This window comes from Carcharhinus amblyrhynchos, chromosome 8 (assembly GCF_965287045.1).
Source record: "Carcharhinus amblyrhynchos chromosome 8, sCarAmb.v2.hapA, whole genome shotgun sequence".
Classification (NCBI taxonomy): domain Eukaryota; kingdom Metazoa; phylum Chordata; class Chondrichthyes; order Carcharhiniformes; family Carcharhinidae; genus Carcharhinus; species Carcharhinus amblyrhynchos.
The window spans coordinates 20,035,930-20,048,851 of NC_137331.1; the positions used below are offsets into that span (position 1 = coordinate 20,035,930).

Consider the following 12,922-nt stretch of genomic DNA (forward strand, 5'->3'; position numbering starts at 1 on the left):
TAGTAAACTCACAAGCTTTCAGGGTTTGCCCTTCATCAGGTGAATGGAGAGTTCTGACCTCAGACAGAGCATATAACAGCACAGACAGTTTACAGATTACTGATTAGAATGCAAGTCTTTACAACTAACCTACTATTCAAGTCTTAAAGATGCCGACAATGTGAATGGAAAGAGCATTATAGGTTAAAGAGATGTGTATTGTCTCCAGACAGTACAGTGAGTGAGATTTTGCAAACCCAGGCAAGTCATGGGGGTTACAGATAGTGCGACATGAACCCAAGATCCCGGTTGAGACCGTCCTCATGTGTGCGGAACTTGGCTATCAATCTCTGCCCAGTGACTCTGCGCTGTCGTGTGTCGTGAAGGCTGCCTTGCAGAACGCTTACCCGGAGGTCAGAGGCAATACTTCAACCTGACACTCCAGCAGGAAGCAACACTCACCGCAGTATATCTTAGCCCTGACTTCCTGAGCTATCCTCCAAGCGATGATCCCTGCTGAAAGTGCAAGGTACTGAAATCATCCACGTAGCTGCTCGCCTGCCTGACAGACAATTGCTTGTAGTTCAATAAAAAATTGGGGGTGGGGGGGGGGGGGGGGGGGTGGCGAGATAGATGGGGATGTAATGGTGGGAGAAACAATGCAGGGCATTTTCCCTTTCCGCCCACCATAAGAATTGTAGTGGGAGAGGGGTGGACCATGGAAAGGTCCATTGACTCAGGCAGGATTTACTAGTTTTGGGGCAGGCACAGTTGGAAAAGCCTGCCCTACATCTTTGTGGTTCTGCTAGTCTGCTATCTGGTGGGAAACCAGGAGAACAATTAAAAATATTGCAAGCCATATCTTCAAGGATATTTTGAGAAGTTTTCAATCCTATCTCAAATGTCAAGCAATTAGTGCATGTTTAAATTTCCTCGCACCAAGATTCTGTTGCAGATTTTACACAACCAGTGGAAAATTGTGCAGTCAAATATTTTGATTCTATTCGTAGAAAGTATGCATTTTTTGCACATTTTTAGATATGATTCTATTTCAGGTTCTTCCAGATGTGGTTTTATGTTGAGGTATTATTTTCCAATGAACTTTCTAAAAAAAAAGTCCATTACATGTGTACAACAGGATGGGTCCTAGCTATGTCTGCACTTTTGTAGGATATATTGAACATTTTTTGTTCCAGTCCTACTGAGGGCCCCACCTGCAAATATTTTTCCATTATGTTGATGACTGTACTGGCACTACGCCCTGTTCTCGCACAGCATTTGAAGACTTCATCAACATTTTTTACAATTTCTACTCTTCTTTCAGTTTTACATGGTCCTTCTCCAACACTGTGTCCATTTCTGGTGATAGGCTATCAACTAATATTCACTACAAGATTACTGACTCCCACAGCTTCTTCAACTACATGTCTTAACACCCTAAATCCTGTAAGGATGCCATTCCATTCTCTCAATCCCTTCTGTTTCAGTGACATCTGTTCTGATGAGAAAAACATCCACAACAGCACTTCCGAGATGTCTTCTTTTTTCCCTCAACTGTGGATTCCCCCTGTCATCATGGTTGACAAGGCCTTCAACATGGCCTGCCACATTTCCTGCTCCGGCGCTGTTAGTCCTTCTCCTCCCTTTCAGAACCACAAGAGTTCCCCTTGTCCTCACCTTCCACCCCAAGAGCTTCCATATTCAACAGATTATTTTCCACCATTTTCAGCATGATATCATCACCAAGAAGCTCTTCCCCTCCCCTTTTAGCATTTTGAAGGGACAGTTTCCTCTGTGATACATTGGTATACATTGTAGTACACTGGTATACTCCTTAGTCACCCTCAATCCTAGTGGCTCTTTTCCATGCAAAGGCAGAAGATGTAACAACTGTCCTTTTACCTCTCCTCACCTCACTATCCAAGGTCCCAAACATTCCTTCAAAATGAAGCAACAATTTACGTGTACTGCTTTCAATGCAGTAAATAGTATTTGCTGCTCACAGTACACTCTCCTCTACACTGGGGAGACCAAATGGACTTGGGATGATCGCTTTGTGGAACACCTCCATTCAGTCCACAAACACAACCCTAAGTTTCCAGTGACCAAACATTTTAATTCTCCAGTGTGGTCTCATGCTGACATTTCTGTCCTTGGCCAACTCCATTGGTTCAGTGAAGGTTGAAAAACAGCACTTCATTTTTCACTTAGACATTTTACAGCCTTCTGGATTCAATGTTGATTCAGACTATAACCTGAGTGCCCTTTGCGTTTCCTTTTCTTTCTGTATTGGTTTTCTTCTCTTTTTATGCTTTCATACAGCAGCACATGTGCTCCAGTCATATCTTTTTTTAAGTTTTGTTTTTCTGCTTGCCCCATCTCTGTTCCCTTTGGCCCTGGTGGACTAACTCTTCTGTCATTCAAACTCTGCTGTATTCACCTGATCACACACCTTCCTTTTGTCCTTGTTCACCCATCCCTTGCTCATAACGCGTTACATTTCCAAATTTTCCCAGCTCTGATGAAATGCTAACCCCATTTCTCTCCGCTGATGCTGCCACAACCTGCTGAGTGTTTCCAGTATTTTCTGTTTTTATTTCAGGTTTCCAGTGTCCACAGTTTTCTGCTTTAAGAAATGTGGCATGAGCTATGCAACAGAATATATTCTTGCATGTGTTAAATGGCAAGAAAAATACATTTTTTCTGCTAAAGGTTAGATAATTCTTAATAATGTGCTAGCTTTCAGGCTCTGTGAAACATCTTTGAATAAAATATCATTCAATTGTCACAGAAACGAATATATTAAGAATTATAAGCAGCCACACGTAATATGTTATTACTCACCTTCAGACCCAGCAGCGCTCCAGAATCTCGAGGCACACTACCATCTTTCAGTCGTTTATTTAACAATATCCGACCAATTAGTCGCTCTCCATCTTTGGATGGTTGCCATGTCACTGGATGCTATGAGGTCAAAGCAATAACACATAGGTCTTTAATACCTAAACTTTCCTGTGTGTCACAGCATTTCTTTAATTATGATTCACTTTCCCCATTTAGAAAAAAAAACACTGTAATTACACAAATATTTATGCTTCGCTATCCAATTAGAATCAGCTTAATTTGGTAATTATACAGCTGAACTTTTTTTTTATCATTAGGGCCACTGCAATAATCCAGAATGGGATATCTCCATTGTCGCACAATTTTGGCATTCTAAAATTTTGTGTAATTACAGGCGTTCATTGTTTTAATTCATGCTCCATGCAAAGAAATAAGCAGACAGGGGCAAGACTTCTCAGTAATACCACCCAACTCCCAGGTCAGAAATCATCACCAAAACCAGCTACCACAATCACCAGGTTTAAGCAACAGCAAGTACTAAAGCAGACAGCATAAACAGTTCTGTTACAACACCTACCAAAATGCCACTGCACCAAAATAAGTTCACATACATGACAGTGGAAGGGAAAAAAGAAAAACACAGTTCTGCGGCAAAACAGATCCAACTTTTCCTCTTAGTCTGATTTTAAAATATCATTTTAAGGTGGACACTTTAAGCTAGGTTAATTAGCAAAATTGGTTTGGGAAGTTCCAACAACATAGGTATCACTGAAGAACAACAACACATGATGTTTCTAAAAAAAGTCTACCATGCAACTGTACCACTGAACATTCCTGTGCATTTTGGAAAAAAAAGTATTTAGTTTTGCTGCTGCTGGACAGCAAACAATAAAGCAAGCGACTCCAGATTTTTTTCTTTTATCTGCACCTTTATGTGCATTTGTTTTTTTTTGTAAGGCCCTGTCCTTTTACATTGAATGACAGAGAGCAAACGAAGACCAAATGAGCAGGTAGAATGCAGGCTATACAGACTTAGTACCTTCTCGCTATGGCTATGTTCCTCGTTTAGTGTTGTGCTACTGCACGTATCTACCCCAGAGTCTTTAATCTGAGGCTCAGACCATTCCAAGTCCTCTTCCAATGAGTGGCCGCCAAATCGCACCATTTTCTTTTGCCTCTCAGACAAGGTGTTAGAGTCCGACAATACTGCCTGCTCACTAGTTTTTCTTTTTCCCCTTTGACTGTTCCCTACAGGCATGGGATAAAAAAAAAGAAACATGCAAAGGCATAAATAAAACAAAGGAAAGTGAAATGAAAAGAAACTGAATGTTAAGGCTCCACATGTCTCACCAAAGACATTGGGGATGCCTCACTGCTATGCCAAGACGCATGGTCCAGCCAGTAGTAATCCACGTCCCCTGTGAGAATCAAACACATAAGTGCAGAGGAGGAAGGTACAGGAAGGACAGAAACGGAAATTACAGACTTTATTGAGTAGCAAGGAGTTAGATATTTATGTGCATCAAAAAATGGTTGCTTGGCACAAATTCAACTTCAGAATCACTAGTTCAGTTGCCAAATCTCATCAGTACTGCATTCTAATCTTTTAATTGAATTTGAGAGTAAATCCCCTCTAGTTTTTCATTACATGGCCGACAAACCAACTGTGATCAAGTGGGCAGGATAGCAACCTGCTCCCAAAGTTGTCACCATTCCAACCAGAATCATTGATTTTTATATTTCAAATGCTCATGTTTCACTGAGTTTTCAAATCTTTCTTTCAACTTATATTCATATTTAGATCACAAAATAATATTAGAAGCATATAAACATTATATAGTTCTTGTCTTTTGGGGGCAGTTAATGGTTGCAGTACTGAGAAAAAGACTTTGAGAATTATTAGCATCTTTACAAAAGGCTGGCAATAATAATTGAAAGACAGTGTTACTCACAGATTGAAACAATGAAAGATGTAATTTTGAAACCTTTTTATTTCAAACTGCATTGTATTAAAAATCTTTACGAAAGCCAAGAAGACACATTAGGAAAAAAAAAGTACATTTTATATATTTGCAAAAAATCCATGAAAGAAGGACAGTGAACAGGAAGAATAAGATTAGTGAACAGAATATCAACTTGAATATTAATACAAAAACACCTGAAGAGACTGTATCCTTTTTAAATGTTAACATAGACGTGTTTGCTAACAGAAACCAGCACCACATTATGTTCAATTTCAAACAACTCTACTGGAATTTAGTCAAGTAATACCCAGTTAGTTTTAGACTTGCCTCTGACAAGCATGTAAAGCACACAGAGCAATGTAGCATGCTAATAGGCACCCACACCTCACTTGGAAGAGACTTTTGGTATCCTTTGCTGGGCAGTGAGCCTGACAGGATTATCTGCTGTTAGTCAATTGGCCCTAGAATTAATATTGGACTGACCCAGTAACGTGAAATTGGGTCTTATAATCTTAGTACTGCATATGGTGGCTGAAATGCACCTGGAATTCTTTTCATCTTGCTTGAGAATGGAATGTCCAATTGAATCAATTTCTAAGCAATGGATAATGTTGTCAAATTACAAATTTTTGCTCTGTTCAGATGATTAGCAATTTTGAATCAACTGCCCTTTTAAAAAGGAAATTTCCTATTTTGATCTGGCTTCTGTGTTTTCAGTCAGACAAATATGAGCAGGCAAGGTGTTCAGGAGAGACCCAAGAGCACCTCATATTCAGTTCTAAATACTGATGGGAGGACAGAGTTCCTCTGGGGAGCACAGCTAGAGCCATCACCATAATACATTGGATGGATCAATAGTAAAGGGAGGGAAGAGAAAGCTCCAGTGAGTTATACTTATAGGGGACACTATCACTGAGTAGAGACCTTTCTCTGGTAACAGATTCCAGGATGGCATGTCACTTCCTTGGTGTCAGGATCAAGGATATCACCAAGTAGCTTTGGAATATTCTGGAAGAAGAGGGTGAACAGCCAGAGGTCATGGTCCACATTGGTATCAATTGCGATAGGTAGAAAAAGGTTTGAGAACCTGCAGGCAAATTTTAAAGGAGTTAGGAAAGTGATTAAGAAGTAGGACTTCAAAGGTAGAAATTTCAGGATTACCCCCAGTGCTGTGTGCTAATAAATACAAAAATTGGAGCATCGAGCAGATGAATGTATGGCTGGAGAGAAAATAAGCTAATTTTTTAAGCTTCTTACTGAAATATAGCAGGAGGTAGGACTTTGGATACTTGGGGCATTGGATCTGGGGAAGGTGAGATCTATATAACAATAAGGGGAAATGATGGCATAGTGGTAGTGTCACTAAACTAGTAATCCAAAAGCTCAGGATCATACTCTGGGGAAGTTGATAGATTTTATATTAAATTGTTAGATCTGGAATATAATGACTGTCTCAGTAATGGCGACCAATTGTCGTAAAGATCCATCTCAATCACTAATAATCCTTTAGGGAAGATGACCTGCTGTTTTACCACAGAAACATGGTTGACTTTTAACTGTCCTGATGGGCAACAAGTGCTAACTTTGTCAGTGAAACCCACATCCCATGAAAGAATACAGAAAGGTGGGTTGTGTTCAGCAGGCTGCAGAATTTTCTTGTTTGCTTGGGCAGTTGAGGAGGATTGTAATTATCTAGGCAGGGGGATGGGAAGTTGAGTATATATTCAGAAGGTAGAAAAAAACAGGAAATGGAGGGCGGAAAACTAGCAAGAGTTTAGAAGGCAGGGAAAACAAGAGTTGAAAAATAATAAAAAAAGTTGATTTGTGCTTAATGGTAAATACCTAAATGCAAAAAGTTGTGGATAAGGCAGGTGAGCTCATGGATAGATGTGAGGAAGTATAATTTTTTTTAGCTTATTACTGAAATATAGCTTGGCGAAGAGCGAGAATGGCAGTTTAACATACCTGGTTACAAGGTTTTCAGGCAAGATAGCAAGGGGGATAAAAAAGCAAATGGAGTATAAATATTACTTAAAGAAACATTACAGCTTTGAGAAAAAGATGTTCAAATGAAGCAATATATGTTGAACTAAGGAGCTGAAGAAGTGGCAATCACACTGTTGAGGTGTATGATAGGCCTCCAAACAAATAGGGGAATTGAAGAGCACATTTGTAGGCAAATTTCTGACAAATGCATAAACAATTAAGGCATAATAGTAGGAGTTTTTAATTAGCCTCATATTAACTGGAAATACAATCAGTGTAAAAGACAGAGGGAAAAGAATTATTAAAATGCACTCAGGAAAATCTTACATTTTAATTTGAATATGTGGCAAGTCCAATAAGTGCATGGGAGTGTGGATCCCTACCAAACCATCCAGGTAATGAAAGTGATCATCTTCCCCTCTAAGGATGAAGTTTCTCCATCTTATTGTAACTTTCCCAAGATGATAGTTGGAAGAAAGTGATATTATAAATGGGTTCAGCGTAATGCATTGAATGCATATATTTCCCTGACCTTCCAATCTTCAGTGGGCCCAGGTGATTAATTAGTCTCAGATTCATGCTTCTTGATAAGAGATCAAATTTGTCAGATTGCAATTCTTCATTTTTCTGTTTGCCAAGGAAGATTCAATTTTCTCACTGGCACTATGTCCTGTAATTCCTGCGTAATGACAATCAATTCACCACTTCTGTCTGAAGAAGGAATTCTCTCTTGAGGAGGTCAGGCATCCAGTTCTTGTATGTTTGGGCAATCTTTCTCATTGGTTCAATTTGTGCATTTAGCACCATTATATCATTATCATTTTTATTTATTCAAACACAAATTTTGCTGTCAGAAATTGAAACCGTGGTGTTGCTGCTACTAATACGTGAAATACTGGAGGCAATTCTCCCATCACAACCCACAACTTTTTTGGTGGGTCGGGCTGGGAGATGTGCGTTGCTGGCTTTTCTCCCCCCCGGGATTTACGCATGCACTGGGGACGCATGCGCATCTCCCAGAGTCAGAGAACAGTCGGACTCAAGACCACGCTGGAAGACAGCTAAGTGATTTGAATCTTTTTTTAATATATTTTGCATGTGATTATCAGGAACTTGATGGGCCCAATTGAATTTCCCACCCCACCAGGAGTACGTCATTCCGCTGGGGTTTAGAGTAGATTCCCATGTTCGGGCAATGAGTGGGAAACCCAGTTGGAATAAAGGTGGAGTGCAATCAGGGCCTTCTAGGGTGTAGGCCAGAGGGGGGGTGCCGCCTGGCCATGGGCATGCTGACAGTGCCAGCCTGTGCCACCTGGCAGTACCCAAGGGGCAAAGTGCCCATGTCCAGGGGGCACCTTGGCACTGCCCACCAGGCACTGGGCAGTGCCAAGGGGGCAGGGCCTATTGTGGACAGGGCCTAGGGGCAATCGATGGGAATTGGTCTGGGCTGGAGGGACACCAGTGATCGGGGAGGGCTGGGGGCGGGTAGGTTGGTCCACCTGGGGGAGGGGGATGGGGGAGGATCAACTAGGGTCTGCCAGGATGAGGGGGATTGCCACTGCTGGGATGGACTGGATATTGGGGCGCTCCGGGCTGGGTGGGGAGAGGGGGAGGTCAGGGCTGGCCTAGGAATTGTCACGGGAGGCATAATCAGGCCATGGGCAGCAGTGGGGGGGGGGGGGGGGGGGGGTGCTGCTGCTGGAGATGCAGCACTGCTGGGGGTCCCAGGCATGCCAGCAATCGAGCTCGCCAGTAAACGGGAGACTGACAGATCGGGACCACTGCATGAGCGTAACGTTCCGGAGCTGTCAGGCTCTGGCACGAATCAGTCCCGCCCCCCCCCCCCCGGCTTTTTCATGAGATTTCCAAATGTGACCTCTGCAGTGCACAGAGTGCAGAGATTTGAGTGAGAAGCTGCACTGAAAAAACAGTCGTGATCTACCAATTGCCACCAATTCAGCACTTTTGGGAGAATCGCCCCCACTCTTCCAGAATTGCCCAACATTTCAGATCTGAAGTGGAAATATTTAAGTGTACTGATCTACATTGGAAAGTACCAAACAGATCCAAATCATTTTTTAAAAGTCTATGTAATTCAATAAAAAGTCTAACATCTCTTTAAAATAACAGTTTAAAAGTAATGCTTAAAAATGTGTATACCATAAACAACTTTAATTAGAAATTGAATACAGACTTGATGTAAATAAAAAGCAAATCTGTTAATGTTATTTTCTAGATGATGGCTATGGAAAATCCAAAACAGCAGACTAAACATGAGCTGTGTGTCATATCTATACAATCACTAGAATAAGCAAATTTATTTGTCTTTATTACTAATTCTTCTGAAATTGTTAATCTTCTACATCACAATAATATAATCAGCAGTGGTAATAAGGGGATTGATTTGTACCATTTCCTCTTGTATGCCAGGCAGATGATACACAGACCACATGGGTAAACAAATCTAACTTTGATATCCATTTATATCCTTTCATTTTGGTTTCTTATCTGAAATTAGTTGTAATCAGTTTGTACGCATGAACTAATCTGGAACTTCAAAGTTTGGCATTGATTCTACTTTTGCTTCAGTGGTACAGAAGCCAAAGTGGAATCTAACCCCGCAACATCAGTCAAATTTGATTCCCTTCGACAAGCACCTCATTGTGCAAGAGACAACTTCAACGATGCAGTTCAACTTCACGTCATAAACTGTGCAAAGAATATAGCATTCACTATATTTCTCACTATATTCTTTCAACTACCACGTGAGTTTAGATTAATAGATGAATGCTCTGCCTGTGCTATTAAAATGAGATGAGGCTGAGGCAGGGGAGGTGTGGTGTAAGAACTGATGGAGAAACATCTCATTCTAGGCTGCAAACTGATGTGCTGTCTAATACAGTGCAGCATAGGAATAGAAGTGAGCCATTAAGCTCCTTGCCATTCAGTGACACCATGGCTAATGTGACCAATTGTAATTCCATATGCTTGCCTTTGCCCCATTTCACTTAATGCCTTTGACTAACAAAAAACTATCAATCTCAGAATTAAAACTAACTCATCTAACATCAATTGCAGTCTATTGAAGAGAATTCCAAATGTTTAGCACGCTCTGCATGAATAAGTATCTATTAATTTCACTCCTAAAGGGGTAGCTCTAATTTATGGCTACGTCACCTACACCTGTGCCCATTAACCTATTCCACCCCAAACCCTAATCCCAGATTCTTCAACTAGTGGAAATAATTTCTGTCTGTCCATGCAATCTGTTCCCTTTTAATACCTTAAAAACGGAACAAATCATCCCTCAACATTTTAAATTCCAGGGAATACAACCTAGTTGGTTTAATCACTCTTAAGAATAAGTAGCTTAACTCTTAAGAATCTACACTAGCTCCAAGTCTGAAGGTGTGGTGTCCAGAATTGCTCACAGAGCTTGAGGGGCCATCTAACCGGGACTTGTACAGCTGAATCATTAACTACACCCTCTTGAATTATATTATTGTAGGTATAAAGGCCTGCTTTCCATTAGACCTTTTGATAATTTTCAGTACCCTAATAGTTGTATATTAGCAGTGGCTGAAGAGACATCTATGACCATTGCTCTACAAACACATCCAAAAAGAAACAACTTGGACTCATATATGAAGCACAAACGCCTCAAAAAATACCTTGGATTTTACAATTAAATAAAATATAGAACCAGCAGCAAAAGCAATAATGAGATGATTATGAGTTTGAACTCCAAACCACAACAATTTGGCTACTAAATGAAACTTCAATATGCTTAGTATGCACTCTGTTGAGCGCTAACATCGCCAGTTGGTCAAATGGAAGTGCAAGTGTTCAAAAAGGCTTTCAAGGAGCAAATCATGCATACAGCTCTCAAACCTATGTGGCTGAAGGAGACTAAATATTGGCACGTAACTGAAGCAGAAAATTAAAGTGAGATAAAAGATTTGTAATTCTGTCTTTCATTTTAAAAAACAATCACAGATTCTTCAGCAGCCCTTTAGCTAGAGATAACGTTTCTACATACTTAGGGGCATTTAGATTTTCACACTTCTTTGCATTTTTTCTAAGCTGCAGAAAGGAATGTATAATTTGGTCTGGAGATACTGGGGCAAGAGCGCCAGGAACAGCCCTTTCCAAAATTCTAGGCCTGTCAAATGTAAACAGCACAAGCAAGAAAGTAAGAAAGATCAAGAGGTCAGTCCATGATCCAGTGCACTAAGCAAGGAGGACAGCTGACAAATCAATTATTTTAATAGATGAAAAATCACAGGTTACACAAATTCAATGTTTTCAACTACGCTCCCTGTGATTGCTGCTCACTGTTAGATCCCAGAACCACCCGTTATAAGTAGGGATATAATTCAGTTGCGTGAATGTCTGTGAAATCATCAGAGTTAAAGCCCCATATAGCCCATTATCTGCAGTTCAGACACCTCAGGCTTTAAAAACGGTGACTTGATTAGTCTTAAATCTTTTTCGAGCTTTTAGCTATGTTATTAATGAGAGCAAATTTATTGTTAGTTATAGATTGAATATCCTGGCACACAAAACCTTTTAGAGAATGCAATACATAACTTAGAGTGTTCAGGTTTCTCAGGTAATTTCAGGCTGTTTGTGCTTATCTCTGTTCCAACTGGTTCCTTCAACTTCTTTTATTGTTCGCTCAAGCTATGCAAAGGAGGGGAGTTTTGATCTGGAGGAGTGGATCGGTTTGGGTGTGGGTTGAGCATTAAATCTTGCAAAAATATGACCACGTCTAGAAGCCAGCTCCAATCTACTTACATCCTCCCGTGTTTAACACAAGAACATCAGGGATTGCTGCGTACTTTTGGGAGATTTGTGTTGCCTAACACTATGAAAATCATTCAACTGGAAAGTTATTTCACCAGTTTTAAGTTTAATGTTGCACCTATAGGTTTTCTGGGGTTCCTGAAATACACTGTTGAAAACAAGACAAGAATGCAATGGCAATTGAGAGAGTTAAATCAAATTCGCAGAAAGTTTCCAACAAATACTCACTACTTGCAGGTGCTTTCTTACTAACTAGTGGGAAAGGTTTCTATCTACAACTTTTGCTGAGAGTTTACTTTGGCGATTTTCTGTATCACATCAGGATGGATGGTACTTGGTTTACTTGGACTAGATCTCAGGCAAGGAGAAACGTGATCAGCAGCAGCAGCAGCCTGTTGTTGAGACGTCTGCAGCTGGTTAGCAGAGGGAGGGCAGCAGAGGGTGCAGACTACCCACAGAAGCGGGTATTCTGGCAGAGGCTAAGTTGTTTACACATCAGGAAGCTGACATCTGCAACCTCCGGCCATAAGAACTGGTTCATGCTGGATCTGATGGCTGGCCACGTGTTACCATCACCAGCAAAGTGGCTGCCACCCTCAATATTTTTTTGCCTCTAGATTCTTCCAGGGCTCTGCCAGAAAACAACGCACAAGACAGATGGCTGATAAATTATTTACCAGGGCAGGCTATTTTGTAAACTTTACCTATGATGTTGCCAATCAGAATGAGTTGGCTTCCCACAAGTGCAGTGCAATCCACACATTCCCAGATCAGCCAACAGCATTTATCAACCTCAAGGGTTGTACAGCTGGTGTGCAACCACAAAGATATTTCTGCAGCTGTGCACCAGATTCTGGGGGAGCTGTCATGTTGCACTCATCCTGCAACATCTTGGACCTGCAACAGACTAAAGGGATGATTAATTGGAGTTTAAATATACCCACTTCAAACTTGGCTGACTGCACCAATCAAAAACCTGACAAATGCTACGCGACCTCTGGATGCATTATTGAAGAAACCATTGGTACGTTGAAGATACAGTTCAGGTGACTCAAAGGGTCTTACGGCATCCTTTAGTATGCACTAGCCAGGGTGACTAACATGGTTGTAGTGTGATCGATTTTACACAACATTGTGCAGCAGCAAGGTTTTGATCTACCAGAGGAATAATGTACTAAATGCATATCATCTTTGGATAATTCTGATATGGAAGATACCCCAAAAGACAGCTCCATCTGCACCCAAGCCAGATATTGGGATTCTGATCAGCATGTGGGTTCTAAATGGTGGAAACAAAGGGTAAAACATTGAAGCATTTGAGCGCAGTCCTGACTTCTACATCC

At 40.9% G+C, this 12,922-nt stretch overlaps 1 protein-coding gene across 22 annotated transcripts in view; it reads right to left on the bottom strand.

Moving 5' to 3' along the window:
* rims2a (regulating synaptic membrane exocytosis 2a) overlaps positions 1 to 12,922 on the bottom strand; it is a 1,020,455-nt gene that overhangs the window by 436,837 nt on the left and 570,696 nt on the right. For 15 of the 22 annotated variants that reach the window (XM_080193745.1, XM_080193738.1, XM_080193736.1 and 12 more), the window contains exons 3-4: positions 3,863 to 4,071; positions 2,824 to 2,943 (exon numbers count right to left, since the gene is read on the bottom strand). In XM_080193745.1, coding sequence (XP_080049871.1) covers positions 2,824 to 2,943; positions 3,863 to 4,071 — 329 coding nt within the window. Of the gene's footprint in view, positions 1 to 2,823; positions 2,944 to 3,862; positions 4,072 to 4,173; positions 4,242 to 12,922 lie in introns of all 22 variants that reach the window. The other 7 variants (XM_080193752.1, XM_080193754.1, XM_080193753.1 and 4 more) reach the window with 1 other exon arrangement.